Below are 19,583 nucleotides of genomic sequence, written 5' to 3'. Positions count from 1 at the left end.
TTGGAGGGTTGTGGATGTTGTTCCCTTATTCAAGAAAGGGAGTAGGGATAGCCCAGGAAATTATAGGCCAGTGAGTCTTACTTCAGTGGTTGGTAAGTTGATGGAGAAGATCCTGATAGGCAGGATTTATGAACATTTCGAGAGGCATGATATGATTAAAAGTGGTCAGCATGGCTTTGTCAAAGGCAGGTTGTGCCTTACGAACCTGATTGAATTTTTTGAGGATGCGACTAAACACATTGATGAAGGTAGAGCCTTTGATGTAGTGTATAAGGATTTTAGCAAGGCATTTGATAAGGTACCCCATGCTTGGCTTATTGAGAAAGTAAGGAGGCATGGGATCCAAAGGGACATTGCTTTGTGGATCCAGAACTAGCTTGCCCACAGAAGGCGAAGAGTGGTTCTAGACTGGTCATATTCTGCATGGAGGCCAGTGACCAGTGGTGTGCCTCAGAGATCTGTTCTGGGACCCCTATTCTTTGTGATTTTTATAAATGACCTGGATGAGGAAGTGGAGGGATGGGTTAGTAAATCTGCAGATGACTCAAAGGTTGAGGTGTGGTGGATAGTGTGAAGGGCTGTCAGAGGTTACAGTGGGACATTGATAGGATGCAAAACTGGGCTGAGAAGTGGCATATGGAGTTCAACCCAGATAAGTGTGAGGTGGTTCATTTTGGTAGGTCAAATATGATGGCAGAAAATAGGATCAATGGCAATACTCTTGGCAGTGTGGAGGATCAGAGGGATCTTTGAGTCGAGTCCATAGGACACTCAAAGTTGCTATGCAGGTTGACTCTGGTTAAGAAAGCATACGGTGCATTGGCCTTCATCAATCGTGGGATTGAGTTTAAGAGCCGAGAGGTAATGTTGCAGCTATATAGGACCCTGGTCAGACCCCACTTGGAGTACAGTACTGTGCTCAATTCTGGTCGCCTCACTACAGGAAGGATGTGGAAACCATAGAAAGGGTGCAGAGGAGATTTACAAGGATGTTGCCTGGATTGGGGAGCATGCCTTATGAGAATAGGTTGAGTGAACTCGGCCTTTTCTCCTTGGAGCAATGGAGGATGAGAGGTGACCTGATAGAGGTGTACAATATAATGAGAGGCATTGATCGTGTGGATAGTCAGAGGCTTTTTCCCAGGGCTGAAATGGCAAGCATGAGAGGGCATAGTTTACAGAGGAGATGTCAGGGTGCAGAGTGTTTTTTATGCAGAGTGGTGAGTGCATGGATGGGCTGCTGACGATGCTGGTGGAGGCAGATACAATAGGGTCTTTTAAGAGACTGCTGGACAGATATATGGAGTTCAGAAAAATAGAGGGCTATGGGTTAGCCTAGGTAGTCCTAAGGTAAGGACATGTTCGGCACAGCTTTGTGGGCAGAAGGGCCTGTATTGTGCTGTAGGTTTTCTATGTTTCTAACTATCAAGAACACGAGATGAAGAGTCCCTGAAAGTGAGTCTGTAGGTTGTGGGAACAGTGAAGTTATCCCCTTTGATTCAAGAGCCTGATGGTTGAAGGGTAATAACTGTTCCTGAACCTGGTGGTGTGAGTTCTGAGGCTCCTGTACCTTCTTCCTGAAGGCAGCAGTGAGAAGAGAACATGACCTGGGTGGTGAGTGGTGGGGGTCCCTGAAGATGGATGCTGATTTCCTGCAGCAATGCTCAGTTGTGGGGAAGGGTTTACGCAGAATGGACTGGACGATATCCAGTACATTTTTTAGGATTTTCCATTCAAAGGCATTGGCATTTCAATATCAGGATGTGATGCAACCAGTCAATATACTCTCCACCACACATTTATAGAGATTTGTCAAAGTTTTAGATGTCATCTTAAATCTTCACAAACTCCTCGGGAAGTAGAGCCACTGCTGTGCTTTCTTCATAATTGCACTTAAATACTGGGCACAGGACAGACCCTCAGAAATCATAACACCGAGGAATTTAAAGTTGCTGACCCTCTCCACCTCTGATCCGCTGGTGAGAACTGGTGTCTTCCTTTGCTCGCTACTGAGATGCCAGGCTGCTCTCATAGCAGTTAGGACACCTCACATTTGATATTATAAAAGGTTAAAGGAGCAGATAGGAGATTCCATGGACGTGAAACAGACACCCAGCGAAACAGACACTGATGCCAGTGTTAGGGACATCTTGGATGGAGTCCATGGCATTCTAAAGGGGGAGGATGAGCAGCCAGAAGCTGTGGATACTGTATAGGTACAAAAATGGATAAGGCCCTGAAGAAGGAATATAGGGGTTTTATGTTGAAATTTGAAGGGTAGTAATTTCTGGATTGCTACTTGTGTCATGCAGTGAGAGTAAGAACAGGATGATTTAACAGATGAATGCATGGCAAAGTAATGGGTGCAAGGGGCAGGGTTTCAGATTTCAGGACCATTGGAATATCTTCTGGGGAAGGTATGACCTGTTACACCTGAACCTGCGGGAGACCAATATCCTTGTAGACATGTTTGCCAGAGTTGGGGAGAGTTAAAACTAATTTGACGGGGATGGGAACCGGAGTGATAGGGCAGAGAACTTGGTATACATAGAAATGAAACATGTAGTGAGACTGTGAGGAAGGATAGGTGATTGATAGGGCAAAATTGCCGTCAGTGGAATGGGTTGACGTGTGTCTTTAAGCTAAATAATAGGGGAGTGGTTTCAATAGATTGAAAAAGGGAGGATAAAAGAAAGGGGAAGGAGAGTGCAAGAGAGATTCCAAAGGTCTCCAGAATAAATAAAAAGACAAAAAGTCTAGAGAGACGTAAGAATTTAACTTCCAGTAAAATGCGGGCAAAATTGAAAAGGGTGATGAATATAGCACTGAAGATGTTATATTTGAATGCATGAAGTGCACAGAATAAGGTAGATTGTCTCACATCAAAGTTGCTGGTGAACACAGCAGGCCAGGCATCATCTATAGGAAGAGGTACAGTCGACGTTTCGGGCTAAGACCCTTTGTCAGGACTAACTGAAGGAAGAGCTAGTAAGAGATTTGAAAGTGGGAGGGAGAGGGGGAGATCCAAAATGATAGGAGAAGACAGGAAGGGGAGGGATGGAGCCAAGAGCTGGACAGGTGATTGGCAAAAGGGATATGAGAGGACTACAACAGCACCCCCTTTATCGGCGGGTTTAATAGTAAGGTTAGGATTAATGCGGAGGGAGTGGAGAGTAGAGCATTCGGAAGTAGTGAGGTTGGAATGGGAACAAGGTGCGGTGAAGTCGAGACAGTTGATGTCCCGTCGGCAGTTAGCAATAAAGAGATCCAGAGCAGGCAGAAGACCAGAGCGGGGTGTCCATGAAGACGAGGAGAGTTGAAGATGGGAGAAGGGGTCATCGCACCTGCCAACCTGCAATTGTGCTGCCAATTCATCTACCTTATTCCGTATACTTCACACATTCAGACACAACACCTTAAGTTCTATTTTCACCCTTTTAGATTTTGTCCACTTTCTATGCTGCATCTCATCCTGTTCTCTGCAATTTTGCCCTAACAGCAGCCTCTCTTCACTACATGTTGCCTCTGTTTGTAAACCAGCCACATCATCTTTAGCATTATTATCCACCTTTCCTACGATACTTCTTGTATTAAAATATACACAGTTCAGGACACAAGTCACACTATACTCAACCTTTTGATTCATAACATTGTCTGAGGTCTTATCAACATCTGCCTCCACAACCTCTCCATTAATTGTTCTGGCACTCTGGTTCCCATCCCCCTGCAACTCTAGTTTAAACCCCAGTATTATCAAACCTTCCCACTAGGATGTTAGCTCCCCTCCAGTTCAGGTGCAAGCCCTCCCTTCTGTACAGGTCCCACCTTCCCTGGAAGGGAGCCCAATGATCCAAAAATCTTATGCCCTCCCTCCTACCCCAACTCCTTCACCACATATTAAACAGTATAATGTTCTGGGCACACTAACACGTGGCACAGGTAGCAATCCTGAGAGCACAGCCCTGGAGGTCCTGCCCATTTTAATTTAGCAACTAACTCCCTGAACTCCCTCTGCAGAACCTCGTTACTCGTCCTCCCCATGTCATTGTACCTACATGGACCATGACTTCTGGCTGTTCACTCTCCCACTTAAGAATTCTGAAACTTGATCTGAGATATCCCATCCCTGGCACCCAGGAAGCAACATACCATCCAGGAATCTCGTTCATGCCCGCAGAACCTCCTGTCCATTCCCCTAACTTATAAATCCCCTATCACCACAGCGTGCTTCTTTCCCCCCTTCTCTTCTGAGTCACAGAGGCAGACTCAGTGCCAGAGGCCCAGCCACTGTGACTTACCTCTGTTAGTTCATCCCCACCCCCCACCAACAGTATCCAAAGTGTTGTTGAGGGGGATGGCCACAGCAGTACTCTGCACTGGCTCCTTAACCCCTTACTGACTGTCACCCAGTATCCTGTGTCCTGTAACTACCTTTCTATCACCCCCTCAGCCTCCTGAGTGATCCCGAGTTCACCCAGTTCCAGTTCCAACTCCTTAATGCAGCTTGTTAGAAGCTGCAGCTGGATGCACTTCTCGCAGTTGTAGTCGTCAGGGACACTGGAGGTCTCCCTGCCTTCCCACATCCCGCAAAAGGAGCATTCCACTACCCTGCTTGTCATCCCTACTGTCCCACCTGAGCAGATATAAAGAAGAGAATGAAAAAACTTGATATTTTCCTTCCTTTGCTTTCTCTGACTGAAGCCTCTCTTCACTGAAGCCTCAAAGAGCTGAAGCCTCAAGATCTCTTCTCTGACTACGTCCACTCAGATGACAGCCACCGTGCTTGCCCCTGCCTTCCCTTAATTTTCTCTTGCTAATCAATCCCAAATGCTGGCTCAAGCTTTTTTTTGCTGTATTGACCCGCTGCTGCCTTTTATTCTCGGCCACCGAACCCGATCGAAGTCCCCTCCTCTCAAAACTGCCGATGTCTGGATTGGCCGCTGATCAAAGGACAGGCAGATAGGCAGGAGTGGTGTGGCTCTTGGTAAAGAAATGAAATCAAATCCTCAGAAAGAAGTGACAGAGGATTGGAAGATGTAGAATCTTGGTGGGTAGAGTTAAGAAATTGGAAGGTTAAAAAGTCCCTGATGGGAGTTATATACAGGCCTCTGAACAGTAGGCAGGATATAGAGCACAAATTACAACAGGAGATAGAAAAGGCATTTAAAAAGGACTATGTTACAATAGTCAAGGGGGATTTCAATATGCAGGTAGATTGGGAAAATGAGGTTGGTGTTATATCCTAAGGGAAGAATTTTGTTGAATGCCTTTAAGGTGCTTTTTAGAGTAACTTGTGGCTGAGCCCACTAGGGAAAAGGTAAGTCTGGATTTGGTGTTGTGCCATGAACCTGATTTGATTAGGGAGCTTAAGGTAAAGGAACCTTTAGGTCTATGATCATAATAAGATAGAATTCACGCTGCAGTTTGACAGGGAAAAGCTAGAAACAAATGTGTCAGTATTACAGTGGAGTAAAAGGAACTATAGAGGCATGAGAAAGGAGTTGGTCAAAATTAACTAGAAGGAGACACTAGCAGTGACAGCAGCAGAACAGCAATGGCTGGAGTTTCTGGGAGCATTTCAGAAGGTGCAGGATAGATACATCTATTCCAGACACATCTAGAAGAAGAAATATTCTAAAGAAAGATGAGGCAACTATGCCTGATAGGGTAGGTCAGAGACAGCATCAAAGCAAAAGAAAGGGCATAATAGCAAAAGTTAGTGGGCAGTTTGAGGATTAAGAAGCTTTTAAAAACCAACAGAAGGCAACTAAAAAATCAATAAGAAAAAAAGCAGTGAAATATTAAGGTAAGATAGCTAATAATATAGAAGAGGATACCAAAAAGTCTTTTCAGATATATAAAAAGTAAAAGTGAGATAGGAGGGGAGATCAAATTGTTGGAAAATGACGCAGGAAAATAGTAGTAATGAGGGAACAAAGAAATGATGGACAAACTCAAAGGTATTTTGCATCAGTCTTCACTGTAGAAAACACCAGCAAAAATGCCAGAAATTCAAGAGTGTCAGGGGACAGAAGTGAGTGTAGTTGCTATTACTAAGGAGAGGTGCTTGGGAAGCTTTAAGGTCTGAAGGTAGATAAGTCATCTGAACCAGACTGACTACACCCCAGTGTTTTGAAAGAAGTAGCTGGTGAGCTTGTGGAGGCATTAGTAACGATCTTTCAAGAATCACTATTTTCTGGAGGACTGGAAAATTTCAAATGTCACTTCACTCTTTTAGACTGGAGGGAGGCAAAAGACAGGAAATTGTAACCAGTTAGCCTGACATCAGGGAATAGGAGTCCATTATTAAGAATGAGAATCAGTGGATGTTGTTTCCTTGGCTTTTCAGAAGGCTTTTGTGAAGGTGCCACACATGAAGCTACTGAACAAAGTAAGAGCCTATGGTATTACAGGAAAGATAATAACATGAATATTGACTGACTGGTAGGAGACAAAGTATGTCAACAAAGAGGAGGCATCCCAGTGACCTGTCTGAGGAGCTTGATAGGTTCTTGATTTGTAAGGGTGTTAAAGATTAGGGGGAGAAAGCAAGAGAATGGGGTTGAGAGGTAGAATAAATCAGCAAAGATGGAATGATGGTGCAGACTTGATGGGCTAAATGGCCTAATTCTGTATCTATTTCTTATGGTCCTGTGGTCTAAAAGAACACCTTTGTATTCTGATATTGTGCCCCCTTGTTCTAGACTCCTCCCCCACTATTAAAAACATCTTCTTCACATCCACTCTGTCTAGGCATTTCAATATTCAATAGGTTTCAATAACATACTCCCTCATTCCTTTAAACTTCAAGTGAGTACAGGCCCAGAGCTATCGAACACTTCTCATACATTAACCTTTTCATTCCCAGGATTATTCTCTTAAACTTAAACATACCTTGGACCCACCCTAATGCTATTTTTCCTTCTCCATTTGGAATGCAAATAAACTCACCTGACTGGATAACATGCGACTGTCAGTTAAATAACCTCTCCATGCTTCGATAAGTTACTGTATTCAGCTATTATATTGCCAGTGTCTAACACTAGCATTGGTCGTGCCTCTATCCAATTGCTTTTGTTAGCTATTTGCAATGATCAAAACATGCAAGAAAAAAGGACTTATTAAAAAAAATGGAATTTACAAAATAAACATTTTTTCTGGAGAAATCGAACAATAGTCTTCAAAACAAATATTAAAAAATGGAATTTACAAAACAAACATTTTTTTCTGGAGAAAATAAAAAATAGTGTTCAAAACAAATATTAAAATATATGTGAAATATCAACTTGTTTATTTTCCTCTATGCATGCTGCCTGACTTGTGGAGTTCCTCCAACTTTTTATGTATTACCCCAGATTGACGTATCTGTAGTCTCTTTGTCTCAAAAAAATACTGTTTTTGTTACGTTTCTCCTATGATGTTCTGCTTTTTTTTCTCATTGTAGTTCTGGAAATTATTCTTCAGTTCCTGGAGTCTCCAGGTCAATACTGAAGGATTGACTTAACCTGAAGACCCCTACCCTGGGCTGGTTTATATCAACATCAGCAAGCCTTTTAGTTAACCAAAACACAGGAGGGAGGTGATTCCAATCTACACTCCTTTCTGAAGTTAATAGCCAGTGCTTGTATGAAGGTATTTTTTCAGATTATTAGTGGCTATTGTGCCTGCTCTATTCCCAGATGTCACACAGCTCTCTAGGAATTCCTGCAATGTTGCAGGTCATTGACTGGTCACCACCTCCATTTGAAACACCATATCCAGGCTTTTAGATGAATTTGGCTCCATATCATGTCAAAGTTACCACTGGACATGTCATGCAAAAAAAAAATGACTGAAGCTTTCTATTCTTTTCTCAGAGTGTTAATCATGTCTCAGTGTACACCTCTTTGACCTCTGAATCAAAAGGTTTTGTGTTCAAGTTCCATTGCGGAGATTTGAGCACAAAATCCAGTCTGATGCTGTGCCGCAGTACTGAGGGAGTGCCACTTTGTCAGAGGTACTACCATACAGGTGAGATGTCAAACAACGCCCCACCTGCGCTCTCAGATAGATGTAAAAGATCCCATGACAATTGTTGGAAACAGAAATTATCTCTGGAGTTAATACTTTGCTCTAAGTGAGGAAAATTGGGTGCTGACCTTGAAGCAAGCTCACTACTACAATACAGTGACCCCACTCGCTGCCTGTAAAATGCTTTGAAAGAGTGTAAAAGGTGCGGCACAAACACTAATTTTCATTTTTTTTTCTGCAGGGGCTGCGATTGACATTCACAGACGGCTCTAGAATCGTCTTCAGGTTGAGCGGGACCGGGAGTATGCGATCTACCATAAGATTCTATGTGGAGAGTTACGAAAGGGACCCAAGCAGAAACAACAAAGAACCACAGGTAACAGAAGTGACCAAGAGTGGTTTCTCAGACAGAAACAAATAGCACATGTTATGGTCTGTGGCAAAGCCATCGGTGTCCTCAAAGATCCATTCACATTGGTGGTACTCCACATTGCTGTTCCCCTTGCTCTCAGTCATTCAGTCCCGGTTCTCTGTGACCGTGATCCATGAAGCTGGCTGATCAGCCAATCTGACTGAAGAATTCCCAGACTACAAAAGGGAGAGTTGATAGAAATTTGGGGAGAACAAAATGGGTTTAGGGAAAATGGATACTTAAATGTCAACACAGCTTCAAAAGGCCTGTTTCTATGCTGTGTTTCTCTATGACAAGCTTTTAATAAACACATTTTTTATGATTTTAAAATCCTTTGGATTCCAAAGCTTCCATGCCTGGACCGGGTAGTTTTCTAACCGAAATTTATTATGTATTAAACATTTATGCAGCAAAGTGCATACTTGCTTATTACTGTACATGCAGGGATGCCAGTTGATCCATCAGGTATAGCTGGCTCTGGGCCATCAGCCCCATTCCATCCCCTCTCCTTATTTCCCCCACAGTCCTGTTACTTAGTCCCACTCACATGTCTATCATTTCACTTTTGATTGTTCTGTCACTTACCACAGTAAGGGGTAATCTATATGCTGACCAGTGGCACCCTCTGTATGAATTCCATCTTTCAGCACTTGATCTGAGTATCCTACGCCTAGGCATTTCAAGTGCTCATCTAGAGTCTGCTTCGATGCTTCCACCACTCTCTCAGTATATTCCAGGTACTCGTACACCAAGATCCCTCCCTTGCACAGTATTCCCTAGGACCCTACCATTCATAGCGTACGTCCCATTCTCAATGGTACTCACAAAGTGCACCCAGGCGTCTGGAGAGGGGGAGTGGGTCTGTTGGGATTGTTCTGCTAGGATGCAGCATGTACCTGGTGGATCAAATGGTCTATTTCAATGCCATGATAATTTTTTTTAAAAGAACAGCCAATTAATCTAAACACAAGCCATTCTGCAGATGCTGGAAATCCAGAGCAACACACACAAATTGCTGGAAGAACTCAGCAGGTCAGGCAATTGGCACGGATGAGGCAATCTGAAGGTCCTGTTCCAATGCTGGATGACTCTAAATAATAACCTTTAAAGGGACTTCCCAGGTATGGAATGACATTGGAAGAGGGATCGAACCCGAGAAGTTATTACCAGGAAGCTTAATGATACCCTTGGTCAGAGTTAAATTTTAAGAGACACTAATCTAAGTCAATAAATTTTGGAAGAATAAATAACTTACAGACCAGGACTGACATTTGATGAAAGGTGACCCTTCATGCTCTTTAACTACATTGTCACTCAATGCTGAATTTTCATTAAAATAATGAAATCAGTAGCCAGAGTTTATTTTGCACTTTTGATACAGCAAAATATTCCAAAGCATTCAGAGAAGAAATATCATACCAGATTTGACACTGAGCCATATAAGGCAGGTGACCAAAAGCTGAATCCAAAAGTTAGGTTGTAAGGGGCATTATAAAGCAAAAGGGAGAGGTTGAAAGTGAATAAGAAACTCCAGATCTTGAGGCCCCATACACTGGAAGGAAGAACCAACAGCAGTGGAGTGAATGATTAAAAAAGAGTTGTGAATGTGTCAGGGGTGGAGGTGTGCAGGGGTGTATGAATGACAGAGGAAACATACACAGCCGGGAAGAGATTTAAAAACAGAAGTGAGAATTTTAAAGTTGAGGCAACCTGTCGAGGGCGACAAATACTGGAATGATAAATGTGTAAGGACTGGTGTAGAAATCCTTTGAAATAAGATGTCCAGTGATGCCTTGTACCTGTGCAAGCTTTCAGAGTTGACATGAGAACAACACTGGGAAGGTGAGTGACTGTCGGCTGCTCAGTAACTGCTGCATTGCACTGGATACACCACAAGGCTGCGCAGCTGAACCAAGCTGTAAATCTCAGTCCCATACAGTCTAAGTCATTTCCTACACAATACACAGCGCATCAAACAAATGTTGTAAACTTGAGCCTCACTCATTTAAACAACACCCTACAATCAGAAACAGCCAAATAATCATGGAATTTTTAAACAAAGCCCAAATATTTTCAGACTTTGGTCTCCTGCTGCAATTTCTGCTGATACAGAATTCATTTAAAGCTGTTCCTTGCAAAAAAAAAGTCAATTAACTTAGTAAAAGAAAACCTGAGCAATTAATTCACTAAGTGGTTCAATAAATATTATTAAAGCCCAAATGGAGCTACTAGCAGGTGAATGATACGCTATCCTAACTAAAATCTCATCTTTGCTGGAAAAAGACACTTCAGGTGTGATAGAGCCACAGGAGACTGGGAATCTGTGACAAAACACAAAGTGATGGAGGAACTCATTGGGTTAGGCACCATCTCTGGAGGGATCATCAGCATTTCAGGTCAAGACTTTTCAACTGGAGTAGATGAGTGGTCTTGTCTGGAAATGCCAAAATGTCCAGTTCCCTCCGTAGATGTTGCCCAACCAGCTGAGTTTCTCCAGTTTTGTATGTGATATTTTAGGTGTGTTATTACTTGGGAAAAGGCAAGTCAGTGCTAGATCACACACCTACGTGCTCTTCACTGATCTATGAAGGGAGTTTAAGCGTAACATCTGCAGATGCCCTGGTAATAATTTGGGTGAAGCCAGTGCCACTGTCATAGTGAGGTGCACTTCAGATATCGAGATATGGTGGGATGGGGTGGGTGACACCAGAGCAATCTTCCATCGCGTAACAACTGCAAAGGATTCTGATGAATGGCAAAGCCATTCACCCCAGCTAAGGTGGTAGTCAAAGATATTACAATGAAGAATGTTTTGACATTAAGGAATATTTAGAATTTAATAAGATCTATTAAAAGCCATTCAAAGTTTAAAACTAAAATGATTAAACATGTAAAAAATAAAAAGTGAACAAAAATGTTTAAATAAATTGAATTAAAAAATCGAATATGCAGCCAAGCTCCTTACCGGCTTTCCCGTCTATTGAAATAAATGGAAAACCAATCCTTGCCAGGCCTGAACTGGCGTGGGCTGTTCATGCAGATTCCCCACTGTAAGTGCTGGGAACTGCTGCAAGTTTGGTCTTCCTCCCTGGAGCAAATTTATGAAGAATATCTCAGCTAAATGAATGTGACTTTATGACTTCCATGTTCTCGTCAGAAATCCCTGAACTGCTGGCAACCAAGAGTGAAAATATTAAAGGTTGCTCAGGAAATTGCTGCTATTTTCCCATGGAATCTGGGCCAAATGGAGATACCCCATCTTACCAGATTTAATTATATAATCAATGCTTTTTCATGGAAAGAGAAGAAAGTACTTAAATGCCACCTCATACTGCTTGGATATCCAGCAAGACGGTGGTGTGCTTGGTTGCTGCAACCTCTCTGGGTCCAAACAAGAGTGTAATTGTCCGGCCTTTAAGCCTTTGATAGGATCATAAGACTCTGCAGGATATCGAGAACATCAGGTACTGCAGGTTTACCCTGTTAACGAGTTGCTCGATAGCGGTGGAGCTGGAGTTGTTGTGGACCATGTTGCTGGAGGCTTCAGGCATCCAGGGAAGAATGCGTCAGAGCTGGTGCGCGGAGGCAGTGCATGATCCAACAAAGGGTACTGGTGATTGTCTTGGATGTTTTGTTGTGAGTTGCAAGACCCCCGGTTGGATATTGGTAATGTAGAATATTGCGAGCCTGATTCACTGGTTTATTGGCAAGACTGACGACAGCGCAGCGGCGTGGCCTCGGTTGTTGTGCTGACCAGGCCCTCATACCTTGGGGTTGCCTGCTGCAGCCACCGAGAATGAAGACAGCAGAGCTGGTTGTGTGCTGGGTTTGCAGCTGGCCCCTCCTGTCTGTGCTGCCCTCCAGTGTTCAGTCCATGAAAGACAAGCTGGATTGCACTCAGCTGCCGCTGCACTTGCTCGAGATGAGGAACTGCTGCGGGCTTGTTCTTGTAGAAACGTGGCTCCAGGACAACATCCATGCACCATCAACCTACAGGCCACGGTACTCAGGGACTTGGGCTCCATTATTATGTTTTACATATTTTTTGTAAGTGGATGTTTTTCTGCTGTTGTAATTATATAGTATGTACTGTGAGAGGAAACTCAATAGTTTTCACCTGCGCAGCCTTCACCGCATCACCTGGAGAGACAAAGTTCCAAACTCTGAGGTCCTCTCCTGTTCTGGACTTCCCACAATGTTCACGCTTTTAAGACGACACAGACTGCGCTGGCTGGGCCACATCCATCATATGAAGGATGGTAGACTGCCAAAGGACATCCTCTGTGGAGAACTAGCAACAGGCAAGAGGAACGTTGGTAGACCCCAGCTTCACTTCAAGGACCTCTGCAAGCGCGACATGAAAGCCTTAAAAATCAACCCAGAGTGCTGGGAGGATTCAGCAGATGACCGCAACAAATGGCGAGGTACCCTTCAGCAACACCTACAGCAAGGCGGAAGAGTGATCCTGAGTCAGTCTGAGGAGCGGTGAGCACAGCGGACAGTGGATAACAATTCCACGATGCCCTACACATGCAGCAACTGTGGCAGAGTCTGCCGTTCCAGGGTCGACCTCAATAGCCGCAGACGACGCTGTTCGACAAACCAGTGACTACCAGAAGCGCAGTACCCACGGTCGGCCACGACCGACGGAGGCCACACTGTGTGCGACTGTTGGTGCTGTGTGTTGCACTGCCTCAGAGGAACACTGTTTCATTTGGCTGAATGACAATTAAACTTGAACTTGAACTTGCAAACACGACCTGTAACCAAACCCAGTGTCAATTTCCGAAGACAGCTGTGGAGGCCAAGTCATTGGGTGTATTTAATGTGGAGATTGATATGTTTTTGATTAGCAAGGGTGGTCAAAGGACATAGGATAAGGCAGGAGAACTGGATTGAGAGGGATAATAAATCAGCTTTGATGGAATGTTGGATCAGACTCAATGGGCCGAATGGCTTAAATCGGATCATATTTCTTATGGTCTAGTGTTCTTATATTTTGGGTGCAGTTTCCCAGTGAAGATACCAATTCTCGTGATGTTTTCATCTGCTTGTGGTGGTATAAAGGAATCAACTGCAGCCTTGTGAAAACCAACATGGAGCAATGTTTGTTCACTTCATTATAAAACTCTGAGTGGCTTAGCAAAACAATTTGGATGAGGGATTTTATTCCCACATAATTATTCCAATGGTAGAGAAGAGTAATTGCTCAGGGTATTTAATTAGTCTGACTATTTAATCACGAAGTGGAATTGGCACAAGAGCCAAGTATCCTATAAAATACTCTTGCCTTTCTCCCACAGCCTTTATGACAACTTTGCATGCAATGACGAATGTTTGAAATTGGTTTGTTGTTGCAGCGTGGGAAGCGGTGAGCCAGGGAAAGGTCCGGACTGCTTCGAAAGGGGCAGCTTGGTAATGCAGCCTCACAGCTCCAGTGACCCCAGTTCAATCTTGGTTTTTGTCTCTGTCTGTGCTGAGTGTGTATTCATTCTCCCTGTGAACGTGTGGGGTTCCTCTGGGGGCTCCAGTTCCTATAGGTTTTCCCCTTAGCCCTGGACACGCCATAGAAAACAACCCTGAATTCTCCAACATCTCCAACAGGCAACACCCTGATAAACTTCTTCTGCAGCCTCTCCAAAACCTCAGCTTTCTACACCAGTGCAAATCCCTGCAGCGTCTGGTGACCCCGTGATCTCTCTGTCTTGGAGGCTGTTGTGAGAACATATTTCAATAGAGTAAGCCTTTGCAAGGTGTCAGACCCTGATGGTGTATCTGGTTAGGCATTGAAAACCTGTGCCAACTAACCAGCAGGAGTGTGCAAGGACATCTTCAGTCTCTCACTGATGCAGTTGAAGGATCCCACCAGCTTCAGAAGGGTGACAGTGATACCAGTGCCCAAGAAGTGCAGGATGAGCTGCCTCATTGACTAACATCAGTGGCACTCACAAATACTGTGATGAAGTGCTTTGAGAGGTTGATCATTGCCAGAATCAACTCCTGCCTAAGCACGGACCTGGACCCACTGAAATTTGCCAATTGCCACAATAGGTCTACAGCAGATGCAATCTCGCTGGATGTCCACTTGGCCTTGATTCACTTGGACAAAGCAATACTGATTACAACTCAGTGTTCAACACCATCATACCAATCAGTTCTAATCAACAAGTTCCAAACCTGGGTTTCTATACCTCCCTTTGCAACTGGATCTTGACGTCCTCACTGGGAGATCACAGTCAGTGCAGATCAGAAATAACATTTCCTCCTCACTGGTAATCAACACTGGCGCACCTCAAGGATACGTGCTTAGCCCACTGCTCTACTCTCTCTACACCCTCCACTGTGTGGCTGGGCACAGCTCAAACGCCATCTATAAATTTGCCAATGACACAACTATTGTTGGCAGAATTTTAGATGACGATGAGTGGGCATACAGCAGTGAGGTAGACCAGCTGGTTGAGTGGTGTCATAACAACAACCTTGCATTCAACGTCAGTAAGACCAAGCAACTGGTTGTGCCTTTAGGCAGAGGAAGTCGAGGAACACACACCAGTCCTCACCAAAGGATCACCAGTGGAAAGTGTGAGTCGTATCAGGTTCCTGAGTGTCAACGTCTCTGAAAATCTATCCTGGGTCCAGCCTATTGATACAATAGGCATGACAGTGGCTAAATTTTATTGGGAGTCTGAGGAGACATGGTAGGTCACCAAAGACTCTACAGGTGTACTGTGGAGAGCATTCTAACTGGCTGCATCTCCATCTGGTACGGAGGGACTCTGCACAGGATCAGAAGAAGCTGCAGAAAGTTGAAAACTAAAACCGATTCTGATTTTGATTCCGATTAGACGACAGGAATTGCAAGCAACACTCCAAGACTCAGGTTCAATATCATTGGCATATGTCGTGAAATTTGTTTTGTGCACTGCCATGTGTAATAATGATAAAACAATAAATTACAATAAGAAATATATATAAGAATTAAATTAAGTAAGTAGTGAAAACAGAGAACAAAAAATGTTAGGTAATGTCCATTCAGGAGTCGGATGGTGAAGGGGAAGAAGCTGTTCCTGAAACATTGAATGTGTGTCTTCAGGTTCCTGTACCACCTCATTGATGGCAGCAATGAGAAGAGGGCATGTCCTCGGTGATGGGGGTCCTTAGTGATGGATGCCGTCTTCTTGAGGCATCCCCTTTTGAAGGCGTCCTTGATACTGAGGGGGCTAGTACCCATGATGGAGCTGACCGAGTTTACATCTAAGTACACCTTAACCAAAATTTTATACGGCTGCAACATGACTTCCCCACTCAATAAGTCTTATTTAAGAAGGGATCTGCTGGCATTGGAGCGAGTCCTGAGGAGATTCACAGAAATTATCCTGGGAATGAAAGGGTTAACCCAAGAGTCGTGTTTGATGGCTTTTGGCCTGCACTCTCTGCAGTTCAGAAGAATGGGGAATGGGGAGTGGGGGTCTCATTGGAACTTGTCAAATATTGAAAGGCCTGGTTAGAGTGGACATGGAGAGGATGTTTCTTATCAGGCAATAGTCCAGGACCAGAGGGCACAGCCTCAGAATACAAAGACGCCCCTTTAGAAAAGAGATGAAGAGGAGTTTCTTTAGCCAAAGGAGGGTAATTCATTGCTACAGAAGCCAAGTCATTGGGTATATTTAAAGCAGAGCTTGATAGATTCTTGATTAGTAAAGGTTACAGGGAGCAGGCAGGAAAATGGGATTGAGAGGTATAACAAATTCGCTATAATGGAATGGCAGAGCAGACGGGGTTAATTCTAATCCTAAAATTTATATCTTATGTTCTGACTACTGAAGGTAAACATTGCGTATGTCTTCTTAACCATCCTCTCTACTTGCATGGCCACTTTAGGAGACCTATAGTTCTGGATCCCAGGATCCATCTGTACAGCTGTGCTGTTAAGGGTCCTGCAGTAACGGTATACTTTCCTGTTACATTTAATCTCCCAGACTGCAACACCTCACACTTGCTCAGAGTAAACTTGATCTGCCACTTCTTTGCCCATAGCTGTAACTGATCTGAGACAGAAAGTTGTGCTTTCACATCTAACAACAGCAAGTTGTCTAGATAAATCAATTCTGTCAGTCCAATGTACAATGAAGGAAGGTGACTTTCTGAATGTGATATCAAACTGAGGTCCCGTCTGCTTTCTCAGGTGAAGGTGGAAGATCCCAGGGCATTATTTTGAAGAAGAGCAGGAGAATTATCATTTAATGTTTTTCCCAGACTGAAAAACTAGAGCAGATTATCTGAGCATTATCAGAAAGTGGATGCTCATGGGAGGTTACTTCACAAAATTTGGCGCCCATTATCTATGTTACTTCTTCAGCTGTAAAATTCTTTAGGACATCACGAGGAAGACATAGAGTTTACAGAATGGAAACTGGACCTTCGGCCCAACTTGTCCCTGCTGACCAATTTATGTCCTTCTGAACTGTTCCCATCCATATCTCTGTCCAAATGTTTTTGTACCAATTGTGCATTGTACTTATATCTGCTTCTGCCACTTCCCCTGACAACTTGTCTCATGTACCCACCAAGCCTTTGTGAAAAAGTTGTCCCTCGGGTCCCCTTTAAATATTACCCCTCTCACCTTCAAACTGTGCTCTTTTGTTTCTATATCCCCACCCCCCCCCACCGCCCTGGGGAAAAGACTTCTTATGTCTCTATGCCCCTCATGTTTTTATAGATTGGTAAACTGACAAATCGGTTTACTATTGTCATTTATTATTGAGGTACAATGAAAAACTTATTTTGCATACTGCCCAGACAGGTCAATTCATTATAACGGTCTATTGAAGTAGTACAAGATAAAATAATAACAGTGCAGAATAAAGTGTTACAGTTACAGAGAAAGGAGACAATAAGGTACAAGGTTGTATGAAGATATATTGCATATCAATAATCCATCTTATATTAGAGACTATTCAATAGTCAATAGCTATCCTTGAGCCTGATGGTACAGTACTGTGCAAACGTCTTAGGCACCCTCGATTTTTTATATTAATTTTGTTTTAGATGTCTTTTTTTGTCTTCTGCATTAATGTGTCAGTAGAAAAGAGCAAATTTTAGATTTCCAAACATATATTTTCCAAACAAATTAAAGATGTTACAGAGAATTTTTTGTATTTCATTTAAGGAAGTAACATATTAAATAATAGGCCTCTTTTCAAATAAGACTTGATTTATTTGTAGGTATATAGCCCAGTGCTTGATTAAATAAACAGATGTTAATGATCAATGACATAATGAGTTGAATAAACTAGACTGATTAACTGAAACAGAAACGGGTGTTTAAGGAATCAAACTGGACAAAGGACAACCAAACAAAAGGTGGAGAGATGATGAGAAATAAATTAAGTGAGTTGGGGATGCAGGAATTCACATTAAAAGGGTTGCTGGGCATGGGTGAGAGAGCACAAGTCCGGGTATTTTTTAGCGTTTTTAGGGGGTACAGGGGTTTTTTTATAGAATATGACGAATAAACAGGAATAGGATACTAGGATGGTCAAAGATGGGAGGGTGAAGTGTAGGTTTGTGTGTGTGTGTGATTGGGTGAAGGGATTTAGAATGTATGTCTAGTGCACATTCTGGAGCAGAGGGTGGCGGTAATGCACCATTAAGCTGGATGCCAACCGCCGTAAAACAAGATACAGACAGACAAACAAAAGGTGAGGGTCAAGTCAAGTCAAGTTTACAGTATTGTGGTTTAACTATATACATATTTACCACCAAACAACACAACGTTTCTCCGGGTGTAAACACATAACTCAAAATAACTTAGGAAAGTAAGAATTAAATCTACAAACGAATTATGCATAGATAAACAAAGTAAAGTGCATAATTAAATTAAAAGTTATCCGGTGTCACATCAAATCCAATGCAGCAGGGAGTTCAGAAGTTTAATGGCCAGAGGGAAGAAACTGTTTCCCATGCTGATTTTTCTTGTGGCAGATATGACAGTTTAACCTTCAAATCATCAATTCTTATACCATGGCAAGAGTGAGCAGAGCAACAAGACACAAGGTTATCATCCGGCATCCTGTACAGCAAGGTCTCTCCCAAGCAGAAATTTTGCTTAAGATAGGAGTTTCAAGATGTGCTGTCCAAGCTCTCCTGAAGAAGCACAAAGAAACGGACAAGGTTGAGGACTAGGAATGCAGTGGTCAGCCATGGAAGATAAGCACAGCAGAAGAGATGTCATCAAACCGATGTCCCTTCAAAATTTGAAGAAGTCTAGCACTGTTATCAGATCTGAACTCACAGAAAACCAAGTACGTCCCTCTACAGTCCAGAGAAGTTTTGTCAGAACTTGTCTTCATGGAAGAGTTGCTGCCAAAAAGCCATTCCTCTTTAAGTGGAAACTTAAAGTGGTTCAGCTACGTACATAAACACAAGTACTGTTTTGCTGAGCAATGGCAGCAAGTGCTCTGGGTTAATGAATCAAAATTTGAATCTTCTGGCAGGAAGAGGAGGCAGTTTGTCCATAGAAGAGCTAGAGAGTGCCATATGGATGAGTGTCTGCAGCCAACAGTGAAGCATAGCAGAGGTTCCCTGCAGGTTGGGGCTGCATTTCTACAAATGGAGTTGGAGATCGGCTCAGAATCCTCAGTGCTGAGAGGTACAAGCAGCTTCTCAGCCTTCAGACAACACCATCAGGGAGGCATCGGACCGATCCCAACTTCACTCTGCAGCAGGACAATGACCCCAAAGACATGGCCAAGGTCATAATTCTGCAAAAGATGGTATGGCCTCCACAGAGCCCTGATCTCAACATCATCAGGACTGTCTTGGAGAGACAGAAGCACGTGAGACAGCCAAAGTCTGCAGAAGAACTGGGGCAAGCTCTCCAAGATACTTGGAACAAACCAGTCAATTTTGTTATAAAACTGCACAACAGTTTACCTAAGAGAATTGATACAATTTCAAAGATAAAGGGTGGCCACACCAAATATTGATTTTATGTAATTTTTTTTACTGTTTACTACTCTTTATTGTCTCTTGATATTTAGAACCCTTTGATTTCGTTATTTTTAAAGCATCGTTGCTTTGCAGAATATTTTATACATGTGCCTAAGACTTTTACACAATACTATACGTGCTTTCAGACATTTGTATCTTCTGTCTGATA

At 43.1% G+C, this 19,583-nt stretch overlaps 1 protein-coding gene across 1 annotated transcript in view; it reads left to right on the top strand.

Moving 5' to 3' along the window:
- The window catches only part of pgm5 (phosphoglucomutase 5), a 201,782-nt gene that overhangs the window by 179,645 nt on the left and 2,554 nt on the right, over positions 1–19,583 (top strand). The window contains exon 10 of the mRNA XM_063047659.1: positions 8,252–8,386. Within this exon, the coding sequence (XP_062903729.1) occupies positions 8,252–8,386 (135 nt within the window). The remainder of the gene's footprint in view (positions 1–8,251; positions 8,387–19,583) is intronic.

This window comes from Mobula hypostoma, chromosome 5 (assembly GCF_963921235.1).
Source record: "Mobula hypostoma chromosome 5, sMobHyp1.1, whole genome shotgun sequence".
In the NCBI taxonomy this organism is placed as follows: Eukaryota; Metazoa; Chordata; class Chondrichthyes; order Myliobatiformes; family Myliobatidae; genus Mobula; species Mobula hypostoma.
The sequence above is the reverse complement of the archived record's forward strand: the minus strand, read 5'-3'. Positions and strand labels throughout refer to the sequence as shown.